This window comes from Stigmatopora nigra, chromosome 8 (genome assembly GCF_051989575.1).
Source record: "Stigmatopora nigra isolate UIUO_SnigA chromosome 8, RoL_Snig_1.1, whole genome shotgun sequence".
Classification (NCBI taxonomy): Eukaryota; Metazoa; Chordata; class Actinopteri; order Syngnathiformes; family Syngnathidae; genus Stigmatopora; species Stigmatopora nigra.
In genome coordinates this window covers 129,443-154,811 of record NC_135515.1, presented here as the reverse complement: position 1 = coordinate 154,811, position 25,369 = coordinate 129,443, and the positions used below count along the sequence as shown (strand labels likewise).

Sequence of the window (25,369 nt, the reverse complement as noted above, 5' to 3'; positions counted from 1 at the left end):
TTCCCTCCCTATTCTACTCAATTCCCTCTTTTTTTTTAGACCTGTGAGTGGATTCGAACCCACTACTATACTATACTATATGTAGTGATCAGTCAAACAACACTGGGATCTGCCCACATCCCAGTCCGATGAACTAACCATGCCACACGTTACATTGTGATAATAAGAAAGCCTTGACTACACACGGTTGTATCTAAAGTTGATTTTCTTTCATCGTATTTCAGCCATTTTATGCCTTCGACAGTGCTAGGCGTCCAATGGAACCTTGAGACATTTTTTGGACTTGGAAAGACTACTTTTCCCACAAGTCCACGCGCCGCTATAACGCATGCGCACAGTGCGCTGGGCGGTCCGGGTACGGTCGCGGCGTCTGACTATCATGGCGGCAACGTACGTGGAGATCCTGAGGAGCGAGTTTCCTGACATCGACTCGGAATTGTACGACTATATTACAGGTGAGAGCCCCAAATTGCGGTCGTGGTACTCCGGGTGCCCGGTCGCTTCAAGTCAGGGATGTCGTCGCTGCTTTTCTCCGGGCCAGAACAGCGTGTCGAGCCGGTCGGCCGGTCGGCTGTCTATCGGGTTGGCTGTCTGAACCGAGTCTGCCTGTTAGCCTACAAGCTAGCCGGCATGGCTGACGGCCACGGCCGAGTTTGGTGCTCCCTTGCCGGCTACTCGGCTCCACCCACCCGGGCGACCGGCCGACCAGCCAGCCGGTTCTTCTTCTGCTTCTTCTTCTTTTTTTCCAGAGAAAAAAACCAAGACAAGCGGAATTTCAAACGCAGAAAGTGAAATGGCGTTTTTTAAAAAAATGATTTTGTCAAACCACAAGATGTCATTTAACTTGTGTTAAAAGAGGCTTTCACTTGACATTTATGTGACAGCATAGCAGCGTGATTGGACTCGTGTGTTAGCAATAGCTCAGTCATTTATTCGCTGGACATTGTGTATTTTGCTACTTCACAGGGGCAAATTGGAAAGGGAAAACAACGACCACAGAGATAGTGCCGTGCCAAACTCCCCGTTTCAGTAGATTAGCCATCAAACAATGTCCACCGAGGAGTTCGGCTCGGTCGGCACAAATTCCCATCTCCAAACCTAGGCCCGGCCACACTTATTTCTGCGTTTATTCCTATTTTCTTGACTCATCGAAGCCGCCTTTTTCCGCTCAGGCGTGTTGGACGGCTGCGGGGCCGAGTTTGAGGATGGCGAGGAGGTGTTCGAGGCCGTGGGCGGCGTCTTGCAGGAGGTGTCGGCCGACAGCAAAAACGAGGACGACGTCCGACACATCTGTCTGCGCATGTTCAACACGCTGAGACTGTGAGACTGCCAGGTTGCGCTCGGGCGCCGCTTTCCATCTGGGCGCAGCCACTCTAAATGGCCCGCCTCTGCCCTTGCCTTCAGGAGCCGCTGTCCGTCGTCCCAGCGTCAGCTGCTGCTGGACACGCCCGTGCAGCTTTCCCAGATGTCCGTGGAGCCCGGTGAGCGGCGCCGGCACTCTTTGGTTTGAGGGCGGGGCCAAGCTGACGCCTCCAAATCTTCTCTCTAGCTTCGGCCAATGACGACGTCCAGGGCATCTGGATGATGAAGCGCGCCCAGAACACGGTAGCTACCTGGCCAATGACAATGGCGGTTCAATTGGAGGAGATGAACTGCAGCTTACGCCTCTTTCAGATGGTGGACGCCAAGAAACTGGAGAAGGCCGAAGCCAAGCTGAAGGCCAAGAACGAGCGGCGCAACGAGAAGGACGCGCAGAAGACGCCCGGCCCGCTGTACGTCTTCGATCCTCCGTCTCGTGCCATTTGGCCGCCGCCACGCTAAGCGGCGGCGGCGGCGGCGCCTTTGCCCGCAGTGTCCTGGAGGAGGCGTCGGCCAGTCAGGCCAGCAGTAAAAAAGAAGGGCGCGCCGAGCAAAACCGCAGCTACGACATCCGCATCGAGAACTTTGACGTGTCTTTCGGGGAGAGGTGAGGCCCGGGCCATTTTTATTCCTCGTCGGCGCCGTTAAAGGGACTCGCTTATTTAACTATCGGGGGTGGGGGGGGGCGCGGGGCGTGCGCGCCTCAGGTGTCTCCTCCAGGGCGCCGAGCTGTCCCTGGCGGCCGGGCGACGCTACGGTCTGATCGGGCGCAACGGCTTGGGCAAGACCACGCTGCTGAAGATGTTGGCCGGCCGCAGCCTTCGCGTCCCGCCGCACATCTCCATCCTCCACGTGGAGCAGGAAGTGGCGGGCGACGACACGCTGGCGCTCCAGAGCGTCCTGGAGAGCGACACGCTGCGGGAGGGCCTGCTCCGAGAAGAAGCCCGCCTCAACGCCCGCGTGGCCAACGGGACGTGAGTGCCGACGGGTGGCCGGACGGATCGGACCGCCGTTGCCTTTCACCCATTGGACGGGTGGCCGTGCACGTGTCAAATCGCCGTTGATCTTCTCGGGCCACTCCATTTCAGAGCGGACGGCGGGGAGAGCGTCGTGCGCCTGTCGGAAATTTATGGCCGACTGGAAGAGATGGAGGCCGACAAAGCCCCCGCGCGGTAAGCGGCGCGGAGCCCGAGCCTCGCCCCTGAGCCTCGCCCCTGAGCCTCGCCCCCGAGCCTCGCCCCCGAGCCTCGCCTCGAGCCTCGCCCACCCAGTGGGATTGACGTGCGTTTTGTTGTCCCGTCAGAGCTTCCATTATCCTGGCCGGTCTGGGATTTTCCCCCAAAATGCAGCAGCAGCCCACCAAGTGAGTTGAAGCGGCCCACAATATATTGATAGCCAACACATCCAGATCCATCCTTAATGTCGTGTGCTCGCGTAGAGAGTTTTCCGGCGGCTGGAGAATGAGGTTAGCGTTGGCACGAGCGCTCTTCGCCCGGTGAGTGCCCGCCCAAAGGCCCGCTTCTTTGACGCGCTTTGGCCGTCGGCCTCACGTGACCGTTGTGCCCTCCCTCGTCCTCAGGCCCGACCTGCTGCTCCTGGACGGTGAGTCACGTGACCTCGGCTCTGAACCGCAGCCTTTTTGGCGTCGTGGAACGGAAAGACCCCACTTAAAAACAAAAAACCCCAAAAGTTTTGCATCAAACTAGTCACGACATCTAGTAGTTGCCTTTGGACAAGTGTGTATGCGCGTGCTGGTGTTGCACCGACAGCCAGAGAGAAAAGAGGCCTACTTTTTGTGCGCTTAACTGCTTGGCCGCCGCCGCCGTCGACCGCAACCCATCGATCGGCCTTTTACGCAGCCACTTGTTTGCAGAGCCTACGAACATGTTGGACGTCAGCGCCATCCTGTGGCTGGAGAACTACCTGCAGGTTTTATCCACCGTCGCCTCCGGAGGCCGGCGAGGGTGGGCCGGAATTGACGCGTTTTTTTTTTTCTTCTTTTCCTTCCCCCAGACGTGGCAATCCACCATCTTGGTGGTGTCGCACGACCGCAACTTCCTGAACGCGGTGGTGACGGACATTGTGCACCTGCACTCGCACAGGTTGGACACTTACCGGGGCGACTACGAGAACTTTGTCAAGACCAAAGATGATCGACTCAAGAACCAACAGCGGGAGTACGAGGCGCAGCTGCAGTACAGACAACATATCCAGGTGTGACTCGGGAGACGGTGGCGGCGGTGGCGGCGGTGGCGGCGGACGAGGCCAATACGCCAAAGCAAATACGCCAAAGCCAATGCGTCCGTCCGTTTCAGGTGTTCATCGACCGCTTTCGCTACAACGCCAACCGAGCGGCCCAAGTGCAGAGCAAACTGAAAGTGCTGGAAAAACTGTAAGTGGCGGCGAGCGCTGGACGGGTTGCCGTCGACCCAAAGCGCGTGACGCCTCGCTTTCCGCTTTTCCAGGCCCGAACTCAAGCCCATCGACAAGGAAGCCGAGGTGGCTTTAAGGTAGAGCCGCCGCCGCCATTTGACCACGGATCAGGCGGGGCCGACCTTCCCGTCCGGATCCTTGTGATGGATGGCGATGAGGCAATTTTCAAGTGTGCTCAATGACGGACGGCGTGGGAACCCTTTTGATTTCAGGTTCCCGGACAACTTTGAGAAGCTGTCTCCCCCCATCCTGCAGTTGGACGAGGTAGAGTTCTACTACACGCCCGAGCACCGCCTCTTCTCTGGACTCAACCTGTCGGCCGACCTGGAGTCTCGCGTCTGCATGGTACGCCGGTCCGTCCGTCCCTCCCTCCCTCCCTCCGTCGATCTAATCCATCTGGGCCAACACGCAGGTGGGTCAGAACGGCGCCGGCAAGAGCACGGTCCTCAAGTTGCTCATGGGCGAGCTGACGCCCGTCGGCGGAATCCGCCAAGCGCACAGGTGAGAGGGTGATCCCAGGTGAAAAGGTTGAAAATTTGGACCCACCCCCCAAACGGATGACCAAAGGGACCGTTGTTGATATTGCAGAAACCTGAAGATCGGCTATTTCAGCCAGCACCACGTGGACCAGTTGGACCTCAACGTCTGCTCGGTGGAGCTGCTCCTCAACAAGTTCCCCGGTAGGTCCAGCTGCCAATGAGGCTTCTTGCGATGGGGGGGCCGGGCCGTACTGACCGCTCTCTGGCCACTCCCCCCCCCGCGGCAGGTCGGACGGAGGAGGAATACCGCCACCAGCTGGGGGGTTACGGCATCACGGGGGAGCTGGCCACCAGGCCCGTGGCCAGCCTGTCGGGGGGCCAGAAGAGCCGCGTGGCCTTTGCCCAGATGACCATGGCCAGGTATGGCCGAAGTAGCCACTTGCCCCGCCTTGCCCTGACCCCCCCCCCCCCCCAACCCCCTTTCTTTCAGTCCCAACTTCTACATCCTGGACGAGCCCACCAACCACCTGGACATGGAGACCATCGAGGCCCTGGCCCACGCCCTCAACAAGTTCAAAGTCAGTGGCTCCCGTCGAGCGTCTGACGTCCGGGGGACGCCAGACGGCTTAGGGTCGGGGCTTCCGATGGGCCCCCTCCCCCTCCTGGTGGCTTAGCCATCGTCGGTCTTGATGGGTGGGCACCACCTTGAGCATTTTCAATTGTAACCCGGCCGATGGAACTCGCTGTGCATCAGGGCGGCGTGATCCTGGTGTCCCACGACGAGCGCCTCATCCGGATGGTGTGCAAAGAGCTGTGGGTGTGCGAGGGCGGGCGAGTTTGGCGCATGGACGGCGGCTTCGACCAGTACCGCGAAGCCCTCCACGAGCAGTTCAAGAAAGAGGGCTACCTGTGAAAAGGCCCATTTTTATTGTTCCCCCCCCTCCCCCCCCGTTCATTTTTAGCGTGCAGATGTTCTATTTACTAACAAAATAAAGCATGCACGTGATGTGCACCGTCCATTGGTTTCCTCCTGACTGGGTTAAAGGCTTAGTTACAATGGATGCTTTGATTTTTAACACAAAACACTTTTTTTTCTTCCAATGCTCAGTTATACACCCAACTGAAACCCCCAAAAAATAAAACCTCATTGTTTTTTTTTTTTTTCAATGAAAGTTTACTAGCAAAACGGTCAGCATTGGACAGGAAATGAGTGGGAAAGTCTCTTGTGTCAATACTGGAAACTTCTCTTGGTCTGGATGTCGTCCAGAATCTGCTGCAACTCCTCGTCTTCGAAGCGGCCCTCCAAACTTGAAACGGAAAAGAGTCGGTGAGTGTGGGGGGGGCGGCATCGGGGAGGCATTGGCCTCGACGCCGGCCGGCGACCGACCTGGGGATGAGGGCCTTGGCTTCCTCGGCCGCTTCGGGACACAGGTTGGCCAGGCTGGCCAGCTCAAACTTGTGCAGCTTTTTCTGTAGGAGGAGACTGGACGCAGACGGACAATCAGTGAGCGCCTCTCGGCATCACAAAGTAAACTCAAAGTCAAGGCGTCGCTTCATCCGGATTTGAAGCGCGAGGGTGGTGGTGGCGGCGGAGGAGGAAGGTTTGTCCTTGCCCCGCCACGCCTCCCACTTCAATTGGATCGGACGGCGAAATGGAACGTGGATGTCGTCATTGCCATTGGCCGACGGCCCATCCAATCCCACATGGTCCCTGAAAAACGGCGTCTGACCTGCGGACGGCCGTGATGGTCTCCCGGTTCTTGAAGCGGCTGAAGCGCACGGTGTAGTTGAGGGTCTTCATGAAGACCTCGGAGAGCTCCTGCTCGTCTTCGGCGCTCTCGTTCTGCTGCTTGCGGTGCTCCAGCAGCATTCGCACTTCAGAGTTCAGCAGCGTCTCCGAATTCTCAAATTCTGACAACGGGGGTAGACGTCAAAACTATTGCAACGGGTGACACTTGCCACGGTACCGCTATTCATTGGACTCCTTTATGTATCGACTTGGAAACGGTTTGCTTTCCGCGAATAGGTCGCGGCTAGACTAATGGAGACATTTCCTGGCGACGTGTGTAACTTGGGCACCTTTTGGGAAGAGCAGCTGCGAGGCGTCTTCTTCCACATCGCCAACATTTGGCGTCGAGCCCGCGGCCGCCATCCGGCCGGTCGGTCGGGCAGGCGGGCGGGCAGGCAGGCAGGCAGGCGTTCAAACGGGACACGGACGACCTGACAAAAGAAAACTGACAACAACGGCAGCGCGATATCCCAGCTTCAAATCGACTTTATTTCCGCTTCCGCTTGGTTAAGAAACACACACGCGCCACCCGGTGGCCGGGAGCTCAACAAACGAAATAGGGCCGGCCGCATTTTTACGTCCTCTTGTTTCCCGATGAAACAACGTTCGCCACATTCTGGGGGAAAAAAACATTTTCCCGTCTAGCGTCGTCAATGGCAGGCACGGCTCGCGTGTAAACAACTTAACGGGTCCATGCGGTGACGTCATTGGCACGCGACGGCCCAGAAGTAGCGCGCTCCACAGTCAAAATGGAGACCAGGGAGAAAAGTGATGTCGGCTGAGTCGACACGAGAAACGACGTTAACGGGACACAGAAACGAGCGTGACAAGTCCCTTTAACAAGCAGGTAAGAACCAAATGGCGTCCGTGACCTGCTCGTAACATCAGTTAAGCCTCGGTCTTCGCGGCTACTTTAGCATTGCTAACATGTTGAGTCACGATTCTCCGCGCGAGCCTTTCCTGGCTCCAAAGCTCTCTCTCCCTACGCTTCTTGACATTTCTCCGCATCGTCGTGTTTCTTTGGTATGCACCGGAACGCTCGCAAAAGAGACATACGATCGTTGTTTAAAAGTCAAATGGTTCACGCGAACGCCTCAATGTTGTGGCGCCCTCAGCACACACCACGTGACTGACAATGGGAAGGAAGCTACAAGCCTATCTATCCTCCATTGGGAACAAAGGTAAATACATTGTTGCCATCCCTTTTATGGCGATACGCGTCCTGTGCGCTTATCATTACTCTATCAGTATCGAGATGAAGTTCAATTTTCATGACTCTTGCCCGATAACCTTCTTCTCCTGAGACCTGTGAGATATCTATTTTTGTGAGGGAAGAAAACCTTCATTTCGAAATCGTTTTTTCTTGTTGTTGTTGTTGTTGTTGTTGTCTTTGCCAGCCATATTTGGGAGGACAACTGTTGTTTGGAAACTGAATCTGCGTACGGTGCAACAGTCTGCTTCAGACTTCAGTGACACGGGGGGGAGGATTTCCGACGGGATCGTCCATCCCGGGCCGTCATGGCGCACGGACGAGGCGCCCGCACGTGGAAGAGGCACGTCTGCGAGCAACTCAGGCTCCGGGATCGTCTGCAGCGCCACGGCTTCGAGGAACTCATCCACCAGTGTGAGTGCGCGGCGGCCGACGGGCCCGAAGCCGGCCGGACACTCGGCCCAAACCAATCTGCCCCCTTTCAGACAATCGTCTGCTGGAGAAGTCGGACCTGCGAGCCGTCTTGTCCGAACGCTACCATGACGGTGCTCGGGGCCACGAAGCCACGTGAGTCCGCCAGCCAGAGGGGGGGGGGGCGCCACCTCCGTGCCTCCGTGTTCTCCACCGAGCGGCTTTTCAACGGCAGGGCGGGGACGGACGGCGGGCCCGCCACGGTGCCTCAGCAGGAGATGGCCGACATGAGGATTCGCCACCAGGAGGAGCTCACCGAGCTGCACAAGAGACGAGGAGAGGTACGCGGGGGGCGGGGCCTGACCGATGGGCCGGCCGTCTGTTGTCGCCCGGCTTGGCCTTTCGGGTTAGACTCCGTGCAAAGTGGAGGGCCTTACCTCATGGGCCAAATGGGCCGCTATTTCAGACCACTTTCTACTTTTGGAAGGGACGCCCGTCGTTGTCAATGGCTTAAATGGGGCTTAAATCTCGTGCCGTTGACCAAAGCTTGTTTGTGTGTGTGTGTGTGTGTGTACGCGCAGCTGGCCCAGACGGTGATCGACCTCAACCACCTGATCCAAGAGAAGGATAAGGAGATCCAGAACAATGAGGCCAAGTCAGTCACGGGGAAGGGTGGGCGACGACGCCCGGCGGGCCAGCCAGCAACTCATCTGCCCGGCCTCTTCCAGGATGCTCGAGTACCAGCGGCAGACTGCCGACCTGGGGGGGGAGTGCCGAGACCTCCGCAGCCGTCTGCAGGTGGGCACACCTTCTCCCCCGCCGTGGTCCTTTTCCTCATCCGGACACCTGGCCCCCAGGACCTGGAACGGGCCAATCAGACGCTGAAGGACGAGTACGACGCCCTGCAGATCACCTTCGGCGCCCTGGAGGAAAAACTGCGCAAGACCACGGAGGACAACCAGGAGCTGGTCTCGCGCTGGATGGCCGAGAAGGCCCAGGAAGCCAACCGCCTCAACGCGGAGAACGAGAAGGACAGCAGGTAGATGGACGGACCGACGGACGGGATGGGTCGGCGGGGGTTCACCGCGGAGGTTCACCGCGGGGGTTCACCGACCCCAACCGCCATCCGCCCCCCTTCCAGACGTCGACAGGCCAAGCTGCAGAAGGAGCTGGCCGACGCCGCCAAAGAGCCGCTTCCCGTCGTCGACCCGTGAGCAAATTCTCTCCGCCGATGGGACGGGCGCCCGCTCGCCCGCTCACCTCTCATTCTTCTCCTCCCTCAGGGACGACGACATCCAAGTTCTGGCCGAGGAGGCCGGCGGGGAGATGCCGCGGAACGCGCCGCCCGGCAGGACACCCAGGTGGGCGCGAGGCCCGCGCCGGGCGGGAACGGTGACCCGGAGCCCCGCCCACTCGCTTGTAATGCTCCGGGGCTTTGCTTCGCAGTAAGAAAATCTCCCAGGCGCCACCCGGCGGTCTGCTGGACTCCATCTCCAACATCTTTGGGTGCGTGTGGTGCCGTCTGCCGCCGTTGGCCAAGCCAAAGGGAGATAACCCTAACACCCCCCCCCTCCGGCAGGCGGCGAGGCGCCCACTCTCCGGGAACGTCTCCGGAAAACCACGAGGCGCCTTCGGGAGCCCCCGCCGACGTCCGGGTCCCGTCGGCGGCGCTGCACGTGTTCGTGAGTACGCCGCACGGGGGCGGGGGGCATTTTTCTGTGGCGGTTCCCCGGTTGCGGAAAATCAAAAGTCCACCAAAATGCGTTGACTTTGCGCTGGATATATTCTCGGTCCCTTTTCCTCTGTGTGCAATTGCTTTCACCTGGCTCTCGTTAAACGAGATTTGGGTGGGGGTTGGGCACCCGCGGTACAGGACGGGAGAGGAGAGCTCAACTTCTCTTGGCTCCTCTTCAGCCCCTGGTCTCCTTTGTCCGTCCAGGAGGCGCACGACGGCGAGGTCAACGCGGTGCGCTTTGGGCCGAGCTCACGTCTCCTGGCCACGGGGGGAACCGACCGCCGGGTCAAGCTGTGGGAGCTGGTCTCGGGTAGGTCCCGTCCCGGCCGGCGTCCGCCCCTGAGCCCTTGCCCTCCGGGTCCGTGATGAGAAGTAAAAGGTCTGAGGCCCCGCCGACCGCCTCCCGCCCGCCCGCTCGCCGCGGCCGGCCCGCCGGGCGCTCCGGCAAGCGCTCCCGGCGCGCGCGACGGGCCCGGCGTGCCGCAAAAATCCCACGGGAAGCCACGTCCCGCGGGGAGCCCGCCAGCGGGTCTCCCCGGACGGCGGCTTCCGACAGCCGGCCGGAGATCCCCCGAGCGTGGGGCCGGGAGGGGCGGGGCCCGTGATATCCAGTTTTCAATCTGAGACCTTGGCTTTTTTTCCCCACCCACTGGCGCCCGCCGTGAAAATGGACGGCGCTGACGCCGTCTTGTGCTCGCCGACAGGTCGCTGCGAGGCCAAAGGAGCGCTGACGGGCAGCAACGCCGGAATCACCAGCATCGACTTTGACGGCGCCGTGAGTGGTGGCGGCGGTGGCGGTTGCCGCCGCCGCTCCCAAAGACAAAGGTTTTGGCGCTGTGGTTGCAGGGTTCCTACCTGTTGGCCGCCTCCAACGACTTTGCCAGTCGGATCTGGACTTTGGAGGACTACAGGCTGAGGGTGGGTGCGTGACTGGTGGCCAGCCAATGGCAAAGCTTTTTATTTGGGGGCGGGATCTTTCTTGGCAGCACACGCTGACGGGCCACAGCGGCAAGGTCCTGGCGGCCCGCTTCCTCCTGGACAACGCCCGCATCGTGTCGGGGAGCTACGACCGCACCCTGAAACTGTGGGACCTCCGCAGCAAAGTCTGTAGGTTGCCGGGTGGCCCGGCGCCACCCGGCCCCCCCACCTGACCCCCCCGACACGACACCACCCCTTTTCAGGCATGAAAACGGTCTTCACGGGCTCCAGCTGCAACGACATCGCCTGCACCGAGCAGTGCGTCATGAGCGGCCATTTTGACAAGAAGATCCGATTCTGGGACATCAGGTCGGTGTTTAGTCGTAGCCGCAAGCAAAAGTCGCCTCCCGGAAAAAAGCCGGAGCCATTGTAAACGGCGTTCTCACCGGCAGGGCGGAGAGCGGGGTGCTGGAGCTGGAGCTTCTGGGTCGGGTGACCTGTCTGGACCTCAACCACGAACGCACCGAGCTCCTGGCCTGCTCCAGGGACGACCTGCTCAAGATCGTGGACCTCCGCGCCAACGCCGTCAGACAGACCCTCAGGTGGGCCGCCGCCGCCACAGCCAGCCGTCGGCCAAACGACTGACCCGCACCGTCCGTATGTCTCTGGTCGTCCTCCAGCGCTCGCGGCTTCAAGTGCGGCGCCGACTGGACCCGAGTGGCCTTCAGGTGGGGGAAAAAGTGGCATTTCCAAGAGCCGGCCAGTGGCAAAAAGACCGGCGGCGCGTCAATCGGCTCTCTGACGGCCGAAATGATGTCCGGCCCTGGCTTTGGCGCAGGCCGGCTTAACTCGGAATTCTTTTCTTTCTTTTTTTTTTAGCCCCGACGGAAGTTACGTGGCGGGCGGCTCGGCCGACGGAACTTTGTACGTTTGGAATGTTCTGACGGGGAATTTGGACAGAACGCTGGAGGGCAATCACAAGTCAGTTGAGGGCCCCGCCTCTGAAAATGCTCCTGGGGGATGAAAGCCGCTGAGGTCAAATGCCACGGTGGCTTGTTTTGTTTTTTGATCTGTGCAGCTCCCCCATCAACGCCGTGTCTTGGTCGCCCTCGGGCGCGTACGTCGGCAGCGTGGAGAAGGGCGGCAAGGCCGTCCTCTGGTCCGACGTCTGACGCCGTCATCTGCTTTTATGTTCTTTTCTTCTTCTTCTTGTTGTCCCCCCCCCCCCCCTCCTCCCCTCCCTTTTTTTTTTAAACCACGTGTACATAAGATGAATCCTTTGGCCGTCACGTTGGCTCAATGTTCAATAAAGACGTCCCACTTCTGTCCTTGCGTCCTTCCCGGTGTCCTTTCACCGCGTCAGCGAGCGAGAAGGTGAGGCGCGGCCGTAAGCGGCTTATCCCCGCCGTGCGCTATAAAGCCAGACGGCCCGGACGGGCCCTTCCGCGCTTTTGGACATTGGAAGAAGACGGACGACCATCCATCCTCCTCAGAATGAGTCCCAAACTGGTGGTTTTCAAGAAAGTCTCTCGGGACAAGTCGGTAAGCTCCATTTTGAAGGACTGCCGCCCTCTCTGTTTTGCCCATCCGCCCGCCGCACTCTTTTTGCCCCCGCCCAGGTGGCCATCTACATGGCCAACAGGGACTTTGTGGACCACGGCGACCACGTGGATCCCGTCGGTGAGTGGGCCACGCGGCTTTTTGGCTTTTGGTGCCCACTCACATGCCCTTGCCTCCTCCCTCCCTCCCTCCCTCCCACTCAGACGGGGTGATTGTGGTGGACCCTTTGCAGCTGCGAGACAAAAGAGGTCAGTTGAAGGTCACCTGCTGTCGCTAGACCCATATCGTTGACAGTTGAGCCAAGCGGTCCAGTCCCATTGAAGCAAATGTCGGCAGCTGGTCTCAGGCCATAACTTCCAGTGCGCACGCAACACTTTCACACTTTCAGACAAAGCAAATGTTTCCCTCCCGGTAAAAGTGCGCCGTCCGGTCTAGCCGAGGGACGCGTGTCGCGGCGAGCCACGTCCACGGCTCGGACCGATAAACGCCAGCCGTCCCTCCCGTTCCCCGCGCTCTCCTTTCAGTCTACGTCACGCTGTCGTGCACCTTTCGCTACGGGCGGCGCGACGACGACGTGATGGGCGTGGCCCTCCAGCGGGACCTCTTTGCGCTGAGCCGCCAAGTGTATCCGCCGCCGGTGGACGGGTCGCCGCCGCGCGTGGGCGGCCCCATCCGGGAGAAGCTGCTGGCCAAACTGGGGCCCCACGCCTTCCCCTTCTTCCTGGAGGTGCCTCCCGGTTTGGTGGAATGTGACCCGCGTGGCGTTTGGGCCCCCGCCTCCAGCGCGCCATTTCTCTCCGCAGCTCCCGGACAACCTGCCCAACTCGGTCACGATGCAGCCGGCGCCGTCGGACGTGGGAAAGGTGGAGCCTGTGGGGAGGGCGGCGGACCCCGTCCCGGCGGACCCCGTCCCGGCGGACCCCGCGCCGACCGACCACCTTTGTTTGCCAGCAGAAATGCGCCGTGGAGTTCCAGGTCAAGGCCTTCTGCGCGGACGCCGTGCCACAGCACGCCGCCGCTGACAAACGGTGAGCGACAAAAAGCAAGGAAACTGGAAGAAAAAAGGTAGCTTTAAGCCAGTGACGGCGCCCGCCGGCCGGCCGGTCTAAACCAATTGGAGAAGAACGTGGTCCCAAATAGGAAAGCGCGGGCGGGCCATCATTTGCTTTGCTCTTGTGGTTGGCCGGCGCAGGAGTTGCGTGGAGCTGGCCATTCGCAAGATCCAGCGCGCTCCCGCCCGAGACGTGGAGGCGTCGCCGACGGCCGAGACCACCTTCCACTTCCTCCTGTCGGACCGACCGCTGGCCGTCAAACTGCGTCTGGCCAAAGAGGTCCGTGGTCGGAGAGGACGGACGGATGGACGGATGGAAGGACTGACGGACGATAGTCCACCTTCCATTTGATGCGGGGTCCGGCTTTCAGCTTTGGCCTGTGCTCTTCTTCAGACCTTCTACCACGGCGAGCCGGTCTGCGCCGACGTGGCCATGACCAACTCCTCCAACCGGACCGTGAAGGACATCAGCCTGTCAGGTAGCGTCGGCGGGCAGGCGGCCTCCTCACGCCTCCCCGGGTGTCCCCCATTCCACACTTCCCCGGTCCCCCGCCTCCCCGGGTGTCCCCCATTCCACACTTCCCCGGTCCCCCGCCTCCCCGGGTGTCCCCCATTCCACACTTCCCCGGTCCCCCGCCTCCCCGGGTGTCCCCCATTCCACACTTCCCCGGTCCCCCGCCTCCCCGGGTGTCCCCCATTCCACACTTCCCCGGTCCCCCGCCTCCCCGGGTGTCCCCCATTCCACACTTCCCCGGTCCCCCGCCTCCCCGCCCTCCCCGCTTGTCGCTCAGTCCCTCTCCACCTATCTTTATGGCGGTCAGTGGAGCAGGTCACCAACGTCATCCTCTACTCGGACGACAAATACGTCAAGACGGTGGCCCGAGAGGAAAGCGGGTGAGGGAATCCCACTTGATGGTGATTGCTTTGCATCTTAGTCAGTATGCAAAAAAAACAAAAAAAAAGAAAACAATGATTAGTGTTGTCTTAACATTTCCAGATTGCACCTTTACTGTAGGCGCTCTTCTTTGAGTGACTTTGTCATTTTTCCTTTTTCCAACGCAATTGACAAGCAGCGACGGCGCGGCGCCGGGCTCCAGCTGGATCAAGTCGTACGCCCTGTACCCGCGCCTGGAGCCCAACAAGGAGCGACGGGGCCTGGCCCTGGACGGCCACCTCAAGCACCAAGACACCAACCTGGCCTCCTCCAGCGTGTACGTTGGAGGGGGGGGGGGGGGGGGGGGGCTCTGCATGGACTCTGCATGGCCTCTGACATTGACCTTTTCATTGTTCCGCCTTCAGGGTCAAGCCGGAGGTGCTGAAGGAGCTTCAGGGCATGCTGGTGTCTTACAGGATGCTCTTGAAGATGACGGCCGCCGGGTGAGCTCACGGAAAAAGACGCCCCGTCGTCCACCCACCGCTCCTGACTTTGTTTTTGTTTTTCTCCCCCGCCCAGGCCTCTGGGATCCAGGTAAACTAGCCGCGTTTGGATTTGAAGTGACGCGGATAGGCCCGAAAATGGGCAGGAAGCCACCCGGACGGGCCCCGGGCCTTTGAATGGACTCTGTCGGTGGATGGGCAGAGTCTAACGCCAGTTTGTTGTGCTGTGCCCGCAGCGAAGTGCGCGTGGAGCTCCCCTTCAAACTGATGCACCCTGGAGGGCCAGCGGGTGAGCGAGGCGCCGCTTTAATGGAATTAGGTACGTAACGTAGGTGTCAAGTCTTTGGAAACGCTGAGCGGGCTTTTTTGTAAATCTCCCGGCCTCCAAAGCCGGGCGGGCGGCCTAGAAGCCGGAGCTCCAGCGACCGTTTTAATCGGCTCATCTTCCCGCCGCGTCGTCGCCCACCTCATCGGGCCCGTTGCTGCCATGACATGTTGCGCGTTTGTTTGTGTCTTCAGCCAAGGGGAGCGAGTGTGACGACATCACTTTCCAGGATTTCAAACGCTCTTATCTCCGCGGCGTCATCGGAGAAGACCAAGACGACGATGAGGAGGAGGGGGACCGGGACTAGGACGAGGGACCGGGACTAGGACTAGGGGCCGGGATCGACCCTAAAATGGTGGCCATAGCAACCCGATGGCTCTGTCGCCACCTCAATGTAGTTGCTTGCCACTAAGTGAGTGAGAACAGCCAGTAGAGTAGCCGTTTTATTTTAAAGTCAAATATTTGAGAGCTTTGACTTTTTTGCTTTAACTTTTGAAAAGCATTGGGAGCAACTTTTACTCCTTTTCTGACAAAGCAGCTGATTCCAATAAAAAGATACAGCCGTCTTTGGGAAAAACTTGATTGATTGCGTGGGAAAATGCACGGACGCTTTGGGCCCACCTACTTTCTGTTGATTGGAGGACAGCGACTACTATTTGATTGGCAGTATGAAATGGGTGTTCCTCTGCATCTGTTGTGATAGGGTTGATAGGCTCGTCGATGATTGGTGGATAGAAATGCTCTGCGAGGGCCGCGAAATTTCAAAAGTGTTTACGCCAGACATGCTTGAAAAGTGGCCCGCCGTCGACAAAGCCCAAAACGGCAACATGGTGAAGAGGGAGGACGCCGCCGGTTCTTTCCGCGTCGTCAAGAGTGACTTTGCGGTGGCGGCGGCGGCGGCAGCGAAAAGCCGGCAGGGCTCACGCAAAACGTCCAAACGTCGGGTGAGTGCGGCGCTTGTTTGTTGCCTAGCCTAGCATTAGCTTTCGCGCTAATACGCCTAGCTGGCTGTCCGTTGAAAGAAAGCTACGGGAAACATTTCCGCCCGTCGCCTTTACTGACATTCGACATTATTCAGGCGCGGCGACGACGGGGCAATGGAGCAATCAAGTAGTGTCGTTACACGTTGATGTTTCTCGTGACATTTGAGTCCGTTTTTTTTTTTTGGACGGGTTGGCTGAAGACGAATCTGGCAGCCGGCGAGCTATCCATTGCCATTAGCTTCATGACAAGGCTTAGATTGTGTCAAAGACGTGGTACACCGGGTTAGGTTAGCGTTGCTGTCCATTTCAGGTGGCACTGGAAAAGGTTTTGGGCGTGAGCACGAGCAGCAGCAGCGCCTTGGCGTCGGACCCCAACTCTGGCCTAGTGGCCTACCTTGCGGGGTAAGTGGACCTCCCTCCCGAGAGTAGCATAACCTTGGCTTGGCTTCCCACCCGGCCGGCCCCACTTCCTCGTCTGCGTGCGTTCGTGCCCCAGGTGCGTGGTGGTCCTGCTCCATCCGCAGCTCAAGACGCAGCGTCACGTGGTCAACGCGTCCCGGTGCGTCCGCTCAAGTGGTCCGTTTTGTTTTGGCCCCCCGCTCACAACTATTTCCTTTTTTCTCCCAGCAAAGCTTTCAGCGCTCTGGCCTTCTCCGGCGACGGAAAACATCTGGTCACGGGAGAGGTAGCCGAAAACCGCCGTCGCCCGCCCGCCCACCCGCCGAATATGGCGTCAGAGCCTCTCGCCGACACCGGCTGGTTCTGCGCTTCAGAGCGGTCACCTGCCACGCGTGCGCGTGTGGCCGTCGGACGGCGGCGTGGAAACGGCCAGCGTCCAGAAGCACAAGTGCGCCGTTTCCTGCGTGGCCTTCTCCCCCGACGGCGCCTACGTGGTCTCGGTGGGCTCGGCGTACGACATGACGGTGTGCGTCTGGGACTGGAAGGTCAGTGGCAAAGGCTCTCTCTTCCGGCAAAAGTAGACTCGCTCGCTCGCTCGCTCGCTAGCCCGCCGTCGACGTTCTAAGCCAATGAGCCCACTGCGGTTGCGAGCAGAAGGGCTCCGTCCTGGCGTCCAACAAGGTGTCCAGCGGCGTGTCTGCCGTCTCCTTCTCCGAGGACGGCGGCTACTTTGTCACCGCCGGGAAGCGCCACGTCAAATTCTGGTACCTGGACGCCTCCAGGGAGCGGCAGGTACGTCCCCCATTCTGCTTTCCTGGCCGCATCCGTCCATCCGTCCATCCGTCCTTACGTCCGTCCGTCTCTGAGCAGGTCAACGGCACGGTGCCCCTGATGGGTCGCCCGGCCCTGCTGGGCGAGCGGCAGGAAGCCGTCTTGGTGGGAGTGGCCTGCGGCCGCGGCCCGTCCGCGCCCTTCACCTACGCCGTCACCGAGTCGGGCCTGCTGTGTCGCTTTGACGCCGAGCGCCGCCTGGAAGCCTGGGTGTCGCTGGAGGTCAGGCGGCCCGGGCGGCCATTTTGCCCTTTGCCCTGTGGATTTGTGTTGGTCCCGCTTTGAAGGGTTGGGACCTTTGTCCTTTCAAAACGCTCTGTGCTGGGTCTGGGCGGCGACAGGCCGCGTGCGCGTGCAGCGTGGCCGCCGGCGCCGACTACGTCTTCTGCGGCTGCTCCGACGGTGTGGTGCGCGTCTTTGAGCCCGTGGACCTGCGCTACGTGGCCACCTTGCCCCGCCCGCCCCGCCTCGGAGCCTCGCCCGGCGGGTATGTGGCCTAAATGTTTGCCCGGGGACTTGTTTTGCAAGTGGATATCTTACTCTTTTTTTTTTCCCCCAGGCCTCCCGACGGCGAGAGGCGCGGCCCGTATCCCGACGCGGTGGCGCTGAGCTTTGACCCCGCCCTCCGCCACCTGACCTGCGTGTTCTCGGACCGCAGCCTTTACGTTTGGGACGTGAGCCGTCCCCGGGTGGCCGTCGCCGTCCACTCGGCCGTCTACCACGGCGCCTCCGTCTGGAGCCTTCAGGTACTCGTCGGGACCATCGGTCGGAACGATGGGTGGCGCCGCTCGTGCCGCTTGCGGGCTGGAGGATGTTGTCCCAGGCCAATGGGACCTGGTGCTGGCGGCAGAGAGGGTTAACGCCCGTCCCGGCAGGTGTGTCCGTCGCCGTCGTCCTCCTTCCTCACGTGCTCGTCGGACGGCACCGTCAGGCAGTGGCGGCCCGAACTCTGCGGCGAGGTGAGGCTCGCTGCCGTCTCCCCGCCGTCTCCCTCCGTCCTTATTGTCAACGCTTCTTGCTCTTTTGGCCTTCAGGACCTCCTGAGGACTTTCTCCGGGGAGGACGGCTGCCGGACGGAGCTCCGGGTCCTGGCCTTGAGTCCCGACGGACGCCGGCTGGCCACCGGAGACCGTCGCGGAACGCTGCGGTGAGGCGGCCCCCGTCGCCACTTTTCGGACCACCTGAACCGCGGCTTTGGTTCCCCCCCCTGCCGCGCAGGATCTACGACTGGGAATCCCCGGAGCGGCCGGTCAAAATGGAGGCTCACGACTCTGAGATTTTGGCTGTGGATTTCTCGCCGGCGTGGACGGGTAAGGGCCTTGGGCCTTTCCCGCTCGGCCGCCAGAGCCACCGTTGATCAGGATTTGGCCGGGCGGGGTGCCGGTTCAGGAGGCCGTCTGCTGGCCAGCGCCGGCAGGGACCGCCTGGTCCGCGTCTTCCGCGCCGACGCCGACGACTACCGGCCGGAGCAGACCCTGAGTGACCACTCGGCGGCCGTGCTGGGCGTCAAGTTTGTGGGTGGGTGACGTGGCGCCGGCCCGTGGCGCCGAGGAAGCGTAAATTGATGGTAGGCCTGCCTTGGCAGGGGGCGGCACGCGCCTCCGCCTGGTGAGCTGCGGGGCCGACAAAAGCATCTACTTCTACACGTGTCGACGGGTAAACGGCCGTGAGCCCACGGCGCACCGCCCGGCGCGCTTTTCCTCCCGGGCGCCGTCCACGCCTCTTTCTGGGTGTCCTCAGAATGGGCGGGCCCTGTCTTTGGAGCGGACGCACCACCTGGTGGAGAAGACGGCGCTGCACCACATGGACCTGGTGGCGCCCGGGACGCGCGTGGCCATCGCCTGTCAGGACCGAACGGTCCGGTGAGGAAGAGGCCGGTCTGCGACCCCGTCTGGGTGACCTTTTGCGAGGAGCCAGCGTGATGGCACCACGGCGTTGTTGTTTCGTCCTTCTTTGGGGGCCTTTCTCACGTCTTACCTCATTTGTATTCAGGTTGTACCATGCCATGACGGGGAAGCTGAGCAAATGTTTGCGGGGCCTGGAAGGAGCGCCGCTCAAGGTGGGCCCCGCCCCTCGTGGCCCTTTGTGCCCTCTGTGTTGCGAGCAACGGGTGGGCGGGCGCGCCCCTTCCTTTTCCGCACGCCGCAGGTGGCCGTGGATCCCTCCGGTTGGCTGCTGGCCGTGGGCTGCTCCGACAAGAAGGTCTACATTTTGGACTTGCGCTCCGGAGAGCGCCTGGCCACCCTGACGGGACACTCGGGTGATGTTTTGCCCGGGAAACGGCCGGGGTCCGAGGTTGGCTTCCCTCGGTGGCCACGCCCGTATACCTTTCTTTTTTCTCTCCTTCCTCCCGTGGCCGTCAGAGCCGGTGAGCTGCTTGAGCTTTAGCGTGGACGCCCGCTTCCTGGCCAGCGCCTCGGGAGACGGGTGAGTGCCCGACAGCCCGAGGGCGAACACCCCGGCGGGCCGGCCGTCCCTAACGCCGGACGCCGTGTCCCCAGATGCGTGGCGGTGTGGCGACTGGAACCCTCCGACGACGTCGACGAGGAGCGGCCCGGCGAGAAGAGCGCCCTCATCAGGCGAGCGCCCACTCGATTACACCCTTAACCGTGGGGAGTGCGGCGGCTCCGTCTGACTCTTTTCTTTTTCCTTGTCGTAGGCGGGAAACCTTTGTGTTGAAGCCGGCTCAGCGGACGCCGTCGGGGCCCGTCTCTCGGGCCGGGCGGGACCCCGGCGCTCGGCCCTGGGAGGAAGCGCCCTCCGTGCGCACCAACGGCAAGATGCCGGCCTGGTTCCGCAAACTGGTAGGGGTCGCCGTCTGTCGTCCAAACGGGGAGAGAAAGCCCTCTCCGGCTAAATTGGGCCCATTTTCTTTGGCGCTCTCAGAATGGCCAGCCCGCCGTCTCCACCTTCGTCCCGACGGAAATGACTCCGTTGCCCAATCGCTGGTTGGAAAACAGTCCCCTGGTGGCGTTGCCCAGTCCCGCCGAGAGCCAGGATGACGAGGACGAAGACTTCCTCCCGCGCCGTCTGGACCGTGTTCTTGGGGAAGGGGGGGAGTCAGATCGGGAGGCAGAGCGGCAGTCCCAGGTGAGCCTGGGGGGGCGTGGGCGGGGCAGAAGGAAAAATGGCTTCTTTTCTATTCTCATCCACGTTTGAACATTTGGGCAATTCTTCTTTGGTTTTGCCAAATGATCCAGTCGGATGAAACGTCACGGAGGGCGGCGGAGGCCAATCGATGGACGGCGGGCGCCGCCTTCTTCCTCCCGGACGACGTCGGCGAGGATGCCGCCGGGACCGTCCCGTCCGCGGGTGAGTGGGCGGCTTCCTCCTCAGACGCCGCCCTCTCGGCTAGATGGCACTTTATATGGGTCCGTCATTTCCCTTTTGCAGAAGGGGCGTGCCAACATTTGCTCCCCCAGCCGCCGCCGCTGGCCGTCTGCAGACGCTTCCTGGCACGTTACGGACACCGTCTCAGGTTAGAGGGGGAGAGAGAGAGCCTTTGGCGCTCCAATCTGGGCCGGCTTCCACGCTTCCAATGTGTCCGTCGGCAGGAAAGGAGCCAGCCGCGGCGTGGACCGGGAGAGTGGGCGTGCCCCGAGCCCGCCCTCTCCCGCGGACGACCGTCTCCCCGCCGCCGGTCGAAGACAACGACGACAGCGGCGGTCGTCCTCGCCCCTCGTCCTCTGCCCCGTCGAGTGAGCCAGGGTTGGCGGCGTTGGCGGCCGCCCACCCAAGTACGGACGGGACCCTGGCCAAGAGTCAAAAGTGGCCTTTCCGCCGACAACGGCCGGCCGTAAGAGCTGTCATGGTAAGGGGACGCACGCGGGTGCTTGGAATGGGTGCCGGCCAACCACTTTTTCCCCGTCATTGTACATTTCCCCCCAAATCTCTTCATTTTTCGTAACATTAAACTATGAAGCAAAAAAATGGGCATTTCTTTTCATTTCAAATGAAGAGAATATTTCCTTCTGAAAAAAATGCTCTCTTTCTTCAAAACGCGACATAGTAAAGTAAGGCTTTTAGATTCAAAAGACGACATAGTATAGTAAGGCTTTTTTATTCAAAAAAATGACATAGTATAGTAAGGATTTTTCTTCAAAAAAAACGACATAGTATAGTAAGGCTTTTTTCTTTGAAAAACGACATAGTATAGTAAGGCTTTTTACTTCAAAAAACGACATAGTATAGTAAGGCTTTTTTCTTTGAAAAAACGACATAGTATAGTAAGGCTTTTTTTTCGCAAAAAAACGACATAGTATAGTAAGGCTTTTTACTTCAAAAAACGACATAGTATAGTAAGGCTTTTTATCGCAAAAAAACGACATAGTATAGTAAGGCTTTTAGATTCAAAAAACGACATAGTATAGTAAGGCTTTTTTATTAAAAAAGACGACATAGTATAGTAAGGCTCTTAGATTCAAAAAACGACATAGTATAGTAAGGCTTTTTTATTCAAAAAGACGACATAGTATAGTAAGGCTTTTTACTTCAAAATACGACATAGTATAGTAAGGCTTTTTACTTCAAAAACGACATAGTATAGTAAGGCTTTTTATCGCAAAAAGACGTTCTAGTATAGTAAGGCTTTTTACTTCAAAAAACGACATAGTATAGTAAGGCTTTTTATCGCAAAAAAACAACATAGTATACATATATATATATTTTTTTCATTCAAGTAAAGGCCGAGTTCATTATGCACAGCTGTGTATGATGACAATAGAGGCTTTTGATTGGATATAATCCCATAAAACCGGGTGTTTATTTCAAACTATAGGACGAAAATCTCGTTCCAGATTAGAAAAAGATATATATCAATGGATAGAAAAAAAAGGAGTCAAATTGTGTGCCGATGATGGGAAATGAGATCTTTTCTTGACCCAGCCATCAATCCGCCTTTTGACAGCGGCGTATCCAGTCCAAGTATCTGTCCACGCGCGTGTATACGCCGTAGACGCGGCGGGCGCCGCACTCCTCGGGCCCCGCCCAGGAGACCAGCCCCAGCGCCGCCCAGCGGCCCGTGGCGGGATCGGCCACGGCAAAGGCGCCGCCGCTGTCGCCGGGGCAAGTGTCGCTCCCGCCTTGCCGGAAGCCGGCGCAAAACATGTTGTCCGTCACGTTGTAGCCGCCGGCCGCGTAGCTGCCGCGGCACTCGTCCTGCGCCACCACCGGCAGCCGGGCGAAGCGCAGCAGGTCGGGGGCGCCCTCGGGGCCCGCCGCGCCCCAGCCGGCCACCGCGCCCAGGGTGTCGGGCGGGGCCGCCGGGTCGTCGCCCTGCCGGACAAGGGCGCCGTCAGACAAGGGCGCCGGCAGACAAGGGCGCCGTGGCACCGCCGTCGTTTGCCCTACCTGCGGAGACGGGAGGCAGATGGGGCGCACCGCCGCACCCAACTCCACCTTGACGGCCAGCCGCACCAAGGCGATGTCGTTGTCAAAGTCGGCGGGCCGAAAGTTGGGATGGAGCAGCACCCGGGCGGCGCTAAGGCCCCCCTCCGTCCGTCGGTCCAGCGCGCCCGCCAGCACCTGACGGACCAAGCCTTAAAATGCTACCCGATCGTCGGCGGCGGCGGCTTTAGCCAAAGGTCACAGAAATGAGAGGTCTTGCTTGACCTCACCTACTAAAAGGCCTCCAAACAAGCCAGTCCCAATGAGTTGTTTTGCTAGCACAGGACGCTAGCCAAAAGTGGCCGCCGTTCCTGATGTTTTGCTCCAATTTGCCCTTTTCAAGCCCTCACCTTGACGTGGCGGGGATCCACGGGGACGGCCACGGCGCCCCGCCGGCGGGCGCTCAGGACGTGAGCGGCGCTCAGGACCCAGGCGTCCGAGAGCAGAGCCCCCGAGCCGAAGCGGCGCTCCGGGGGAACGCGGCCCGAGTCCTCCACGCTGAGCAGGACCTGCCAGGGAAAGTTGCCGGCCTGGGCCGCCCGCCCGCCCACCACGCGTTTGCCGCGAGCGGCCAGGGGTTGGGACGGCCGCCCGCACGCTGGCGGAGAGGGAGGGCGCCGCGCGTTAACCCCAAAGACCGACGGGCCCCCGGCCGGCTCCACGCTTACCGGGCTCGCAGGAAGGAAGCCTCGTCCCCGCCGTCAAGTGGACCCACAGCCCGTCGGGACCGCAGCGGTACTCGCCTGACCGGGGCGGGCACGTCAGGTCCCGCCGGACGCCGCGCGCGTGGGCGCTTACCGTCTTCGGGGCCCGTCTGTCGGCGGGCGTCGTCGCAGACGTAGCGGACCACCGCTCCCAATCGGGTGGAGTTGTCGCGGCCGGCGAAGGTGGCCCGGGCGCCGTCCACGGCGCTCGGGGCGCCGCAGTCCACCGCCGCTGCGTGGGAGGCCTCTGGAAAAGAAAGCGGACCGGGTGTCCCCACGCGCCGCTCGCCAGACCTCAGGTCGGGTGCGGCCGGCGGGTGACCTTCCGAGGTGTAGGTCAGCCTCCATCCCGTGTTTCCGTTTCCCCAGTGGTCGCTGTGAAACACCACCACCACGGCGTTGGCGTCGACGGAGACGAGGCCGGGCGAGCCACGCCCGCAAAAGGGACCCAGCTCTCCGCTGGCCGTCTCAATCTGGAAGGCAAAATGGCGCCGGCTGGGAAATGGGGGGCCTCCCGAGCCTGCGCCCGCCTCCGGAGGAGCAATCTTCCTTTGGCCCCACCTTGACGTAGTCGTAGGGACAGGCGGCCTCCGGGTGGTCCTCCACGTCGAAGGCGGGATCGAAGCGGAGGCGGAGCCTGAGCCCCTCCGCCACCCGGATCAAGTAGGAGCAATGGGAGCTCTTGGGGTACGGCCGAGGGAAGTGGGGGCTGCTCAGCCAGCCCTCCCGCTGGCTGAAGGTCCGCCCGCCGCACTCGGCTGGAAATGTTTAGCGGCTATCGGTCAAGCAGAGTTCAGCCGCATATTTGTCCAATCTCGGGTCAGAGAGGTGGCCTCGGTGTTTAGAAATTCCACGGACGGACGGACGGACGGACGGACGGACGGCTTTAAGTGGCATTATTTGGAGGAGCTGAGCGCGCCGTTTCCCACGTCCACTGACCTTTGCACGTGCGGTTGTCGGCGTGCAGAAGGTAACCGCGGCGACAGGAGCAGTAGAAGCCGCCGACGTAGTTGTGGCACAGGTGGTCGCAGGCGGCGTCCTCCTCCTCGTCCCCGTCCGCGCACTCGTCCACGTCTGGGGACCACCGGCGTCAATCCCCGGTCGGCGCCATCGTCCCATGAGAACGCCCGTCACCCACCCACGGCGTGGTAGTGCGCCACGAAACCGCCAAAGTCTTCCGGGTTGGAGAAGTCGGAGGAGAAGGTGACGCTGAGCGTGTCGGCGGGAGACAGCAGGGCCTCGGCGCCCGGCGCGCTCTCCGACTCCGCTTCTCGCCCGCCGCCCCCGCAGAACAGGCCCAGGAGGGCCACGCCCCCGGAGCCGTCCTTGGAGCCGTCCCCGGCCTCCACCTGCGGTCAAAGTGGGGCCGTGTGCATCTCGGGGATGGCACGCGGGAGCCCTCGGGTGGTGGCCAGGGCTCTCTCACCTTGACGTGGTCGCACTGGCAGCCGTCGCAGGACTCCAGGTGGAAATGGCTGAAGTAGAGGCCGACCCGGAAACCCACGGGAACGGCCAGCTCCCAGCGCCTTCGCGTCTCGTCGGGGTACGGCGCCGGGAAGCGGGGAGAGACGAAACTTCCGAAGACCCCCGTCAGTCGGGTCGTCTCGGTGGCCGTCTCCGTCGCCACGGGCGCCGGGCCCAGCGACGGCAGCAAACGCAGCAGCAGCAGCAGCAGACGAGCCGACCTAAACACATTCAAGATGGGAGTAAACGTAAAAAAAAAATGGAAAAAAAAGATAACAAAAACAAAAATTGAATCAGGACCAAAGTGTCTCACCGTTAATGAAGAAATAAGCAAACACTCAGCAATCATCAATTCATCCATCACTAACTACATCTCCACCATTCTATTCATCACCAATAATAAATCAATAAAGTGGAGTCGGACTGACCTCATGTTCCTCCGTCCGTTCAGGAATCTCCTCTGGGCTCCTCCGCGACTCGCGCTGGAATGCCATGACGGCATAACGACGCGTGCCGACGTCACTTGCCCATCGTTCATTTGACACATCTAATATGGTGGAGAGATTTGTGTTGCCTTCATGTGCTCTGGGAAAGATGGGACTTACCTCGAGAGCAAGAGCAACGTGTTCTGTTGTTGCCATAACAACAAACTGCAGACACGAACTTCCTTCTTCAAAACTAACTTTCTCACAAACAACCCCCTTGTCTGTTGGCCTCTATTTGGTCAAAGGGTTAGTTTCATCTCGAGAAACTGGGCTGTCCATGTTAATAACTCTAATACAAGTGGTATTTCCCATAATTCCGATTACACGTGAAGAGGGCACTCGTTGACGTTCCCATTCGAGTGTGTTTTCCGCCTTGAAAAGCAGAAGTGTGCGTTGATTGGCCGAAAGTCGCAAAAAAAGAGGGGGGGGGGGGACCCAAAACAAATTGAAAGCCAACCACACGCACGGCCC

The 25,369-nt window shown here is 60.3% G+C and overlaps 6 protein-coding genes across 10 annotated transcripts; 4 read left to right on the top strand and 2 right to left on the bottom strand.

The window, feature by feature from the left end:
* The first annotated feature begins 336 nt into the window (after positions 1–336).
* Positions 337–5,290, top strand: abcf3 (ATP-binding cassette, sub-family F (GCN20), member 3). Of its 2 annotated transcripts, XM_077722973.1 has the most exons (21): positions 337–455; positions 1,173–1,320; positions 1,405–1,481; positions 1,550–1,605; positions 1,675–1,772; positions 1,853–1,966; positions 2,067–2,333; positions 2,448–2,531; positions 2,663–2,722; positions 2,798–2,854; positions 2,939–2,961; positions 3,233–3,288; positions 3,373–3,573; positions 3,675–3,751; positions 3,825–3,869; positions 4,005–4,137; positions 4,205–4,293; positions 4,381–4,472; positions 4,559–4,691; positions 4,762–4,849; positions 5,026–5,290. In XM_077722973.1, the coding sequence occupies exons 1-21, from the start codon at positions 380–382 to the stop codon at positions 5,182–5,184; spliced, it is 2,133 nt and encodes a 710-aa protein (XP_077579099.1). In that variant the 5' UTR covers positions 337–379; the 3' UTR covers positions 5,185–5,290. The 2 variants fall into 2 exon arrangements, with proteins under 2 accessions (XP_077579099.1, XP_077579100.1); XM_077722974.1 differs by lacking the exon at positions 337–455 and having other exon boundaries at positions 1,184–1,333.
* Positions 5,264–7,160, bottom strand: polr2d (RNA polymerase II subunit D). Its single transcript, XM_077722980.1, has 4 exons — positions 6,351–7,160; positions 6,002–6,182; positions 5,659–5,754; positions 5,264–5,578 (listed from the first exon to the last, which is right to left on the bottom strand). The coding sequence occupies exons 1-4, from the start codon at positions 6,421–6,423 to the stop codon at positions 5,500–5,502; spliced, it is 429 nt and encodes a 142-aa protein (XP_077579106.1). The 5' UTR covers positions 6,424–7,160; the 3' UTR covers positions 5,264–5,499.
* Positions 5,902–11,662, top strand: LOC144200703 (autophagy-related protein 16-1-like). Of its 2 annotated transcripts, none has more exons than XM_077722976.1 (20): positions 5,902–6,234; positions 7,458–7,684; positions 7,756–7,837; positions 7,917–8,022; positions 8,263–8,336; positions 8,410–8,479; positions 8,539–8,720; positions 8,823–8,891; positions 8,965–9,042; positions 9,128–9,187; positions 9,261–9,363; positions 9,621–9,726; positions 10,121–10,191; positions 10,263–10,334; positions 10,403–10,523; positions 10,598–10,703; positions 10,787–10,936; positions 11,015–11,062; positions 11,214–11,315; positions 11,413–11,662. In XM_077722976.1, the coding sequence occupies exons 2-20, from the start codon at positions 7,579–7,581 to the stop codon at positions 11,504–11,506; spliced, it is 1,800 nt and encodes a 599-aa protein (XP_077579102.1). In that variant the 5' UTR covers positions 5,902–6,234; positions 7,458–7,578; the 3' UTR covers positions 11,507–11,662. The 2 variants fall into 2 exon arrangements, with proteins under 2 accessions (XP_077579102.1, XP_077579101.1); XM_077722975.1 differs by lacking the exon at positions 5,902–6,234 and adding an exon at positions 6,517–6,907.
* A 25-nt stretch (positions 11,663–11,687) lies between these two features.
* LOC144200706 (S-arrestin-like) lies at positions 11,688–15,213 on the top strand. 2 transcript variants are annotated; one of them, XM_077722978.1, is made up of 14 exons: positions 11,688–11,876; positions 11,954–12,014; positions 12,098–12,142; positions 12,419–12,621; positions 12,698–12,757; positions 12,849–12,922; positions 13,087–13,225; positions 13,340–13,424; positions 13,767–13,839; positions 14,019–14,156; positions 14,245–14,322; positions 14,399–14,413; positions 14,559–14,641; positions 14,842–15,213. In XM_077722978.1, the coding sequence occupies exons 1-14, from the start codon at positions 11,829–11,831 to the stop codon at positions 14,952–14,954; spliced, it is 1,215 nt and encodes a 404-aa protein (XP_077579104.1). In that variant the 5' UTR covers positions 11,688–11,828; the 3' UTR covers positions 14,955–15,213. The 2 variants fall into 2 exon arrangements, with proteins under 2 accessions (XP_077579104.1, XP_077579105.1); XM_077722979.1 differs by having other exon boundaries at positions 11,691–11,876; positions 14,559–14,611.
* A 102-nt stretch (positions 15,214–15,315) lies between these two features.
* On the top strand, positions 15,316–24,303 carry LOC144200701 (mitogen-activated protein kinase-binding protein 1-like). Of its 2 annotated transcripts, XR_013327177.1 has the most exons (25): positions 15,316–15,591; positions 15,941–16,032; positions 16,127–16,189; positions 16,258–16,315; positions 16,404–16,574; positions 16,684–16,821; positions 16,900–17,082; positions 17,202–17,347; positions 17,420–17,606; positions 17,736–17,819; positions 17,895–18,007; positions 18,079–18,170; positions 18,250–18,378; positions 18,446–18,516; positions 18,601–18,722; positions 18,853–18,919; positions 19,009–19,120; positions 19,224–19,287; positions 19,362–19,439; positions 19,520–19,664; positions 19,747–19,950; positions 20,061–20,172; positions 20,254–20,338; positions 20,415–20,671; positions 21,767–24,303. XR_013327177.1 is itself a non-coding variant. In XM_077722972.1 (24 exons), the coding sequence occupies exons 1-24, from the start codon at positions 15,316–15,318 to the stop codon at positions 20,560–20,562; spliced, it is 2,940 nt and encodes a 979-aa protein (XP_077579098.1). In that variant the 3' UTR covers positions 20,563–20,785. The 2 variants fall into 2 exon arrangements, 1 of the variants encoding a protein (XP_077579098.1); XM_077722972.1 differs by lacking the exon at positions 21,767–24,303 and having other exon boundaries at positions 20,415–20,785.
* LOC144200708 (mannan-binding lectin serine protease 1-like) lies at positions 21,534–25,346 on the bottom strand. The gene is made up of 11 exons (XM_077722982.1): positions 25,019–25,346; positions 24,842–24,960; positions 24,376–24,634; positions 24,088–24,298; positions 23,889–24,023; positions 23,511–23,707; positions 23,044–23,422; positions 22,914–22,988; positions 22,596–22,843; positions 22,210–22,383; positions 21,534–22,134 (listed from the first exon to the last, which is right to left on the bottom strand). The coding sequence occupies exons 1-11, from the start codon at positions 25,052–25,054 to the stop codon at positions 21,748–21,750; spliced, it is 2,220 nt and encodes a 739-aa protein (XP_077579108.1). The 5' UTR covers positions 25,055–25,346; the 3' UTR covers positions 21,534–21,747.
* Positions 25,347–25,369: the final 23 nt, after the last annotated feature.

Excerpts from the sequence above, each read along its gene's own strand:
- abcf3 (XM_077722973.1), top strand. The coding sequence starts at position 380 with ATGGCGGCAACGTACGTGGAGATCCTGAGGAGCGAGTTTCCTGACATC. Across the intron at positions 2,334-2,447 it reads GCCCGCGTGGCCAACGGGAC|AGCGGACGGCGGGGAGAGCG; the intron begins GTGAGTGCCGAC and ends ACTCCATTTCAG. Across the intron at positions 4,850-5,025 it reads ACGCCCTCAACAAGTTCAAA|GGCGGCGTGATCCTGGTGTC; the intron begins GTCAGTGGCTCC and ends GCTGTGCATCAG.
- polr2d (XM_077722980.1), bottom strand. The coding sequence starts at position 6,423 with ATGGCGGCCGCGGGCTCGACGCCAAATGTTGGCGATGTGGAAGAAGAC. Across the intron at positions 6,183-6,350 it reads GCAGCTGCTCTTCCCAAAAG|AATTTGAGAATTCGGAGACG; the intron begins GTGCCCAAGTTA and ends CCCCGTTGTCAG. Across the intron at positions 5,579-5,658 it reads GCCAAGGCCCTCATCCCCAG|TTTGGAGGGCCGCTTCGAAG; the intron begins GTCGGTCGCCGG and ends TTCCGTTTCAAG.
- LOC144200703 (XM_077722976.1), top strand. The coding sequence starts at position 7,579 with ATGGCGCACGGACGAGGCGCCCGCACGTGGAAGAGGCACGTCTGCGAG. Across the intron at positions 10,524-10,597 it reads GGACCTCCGCAGCAAAGTCT|GCATGAAAACGGTCTTCACG; the intron begins GTAGGTTGCCGG and ends ACCCCTTTTCAG. Across the intron at positions 11,316-11,412 it reads ACGCTGGAGGGCAATCACAA|CTCCCCCATCAACGCCGTGT; the intron begins GTCAGTTGAGGG and ends TGATCTGTGCAG.
- LOC144200706 (XM_077722978.1), top strand. The coding sequence starts at position 11,829 with ATGAGTCCCAAACTGGTGGTTTTCAAGAAAGTCTCTCGGGACAAGTCG. Across the intron at positions 12,923-13,086 it reads CACGCCGCCGCTGACAAACG|GAGTTGCGTGGAGCTGGCCA; the intron begins GTGAGCGACAAA and ends TGGCCGGCGCAG. Across the intron at positions 13,425-13,766 it reads GAAGGACATCAGCCTGTCAG|TGGAGCAGGTCACCAACGTC; the intron begins GTAGCGTCGGCG and ends TATGGCGGTCAG.
- LOC144200701 (XM_077722972.1), top strand. The coding sequence starts at position 15,316 with ATGAAATGGGTGTTCCTCTGCATCTGTTGTGATAGGGTTGATAGGCTC. Across the intron at positions 18,723-18,852 it reads TGTCAGGACCGAACGGTCCG|GTTGTACCATGCCATGACGG; the intron begins GTGAGGAAGAGG and ends ATTTGTATTCAG. Across the intron at positions 19,665-19,746 it reads CGGCCTGGTTCCGCAAACTG|AATGGCCAGCCCGCCGTCTC; the intron begins GTAGGGGTCGCC and ends TGGCGCTCTCAG.
- LOC144200708 (XM_077722982.1), bottom strand. The coding sequence starts at position 25,054 with ATGGCAACAACAGAACACGTTGCTCTTGCTCTCGAG. Across the intron at positions 23,708-23,888 it reads CGACAACCGCACGTGCAAAG|CCGAGTGCGGCGGGCGGACC; the intron begins GTCAGTGGACGT and ends AAACATTTCCAG. Across the intron at positions 23,423-23,510 it reads GTCCCTACGACTACGTCAAG|ATTGAGACGGCCAGCGGAGA; the intron begins GTGGGGCCAAAG and ends TTTGCCTTCCAG.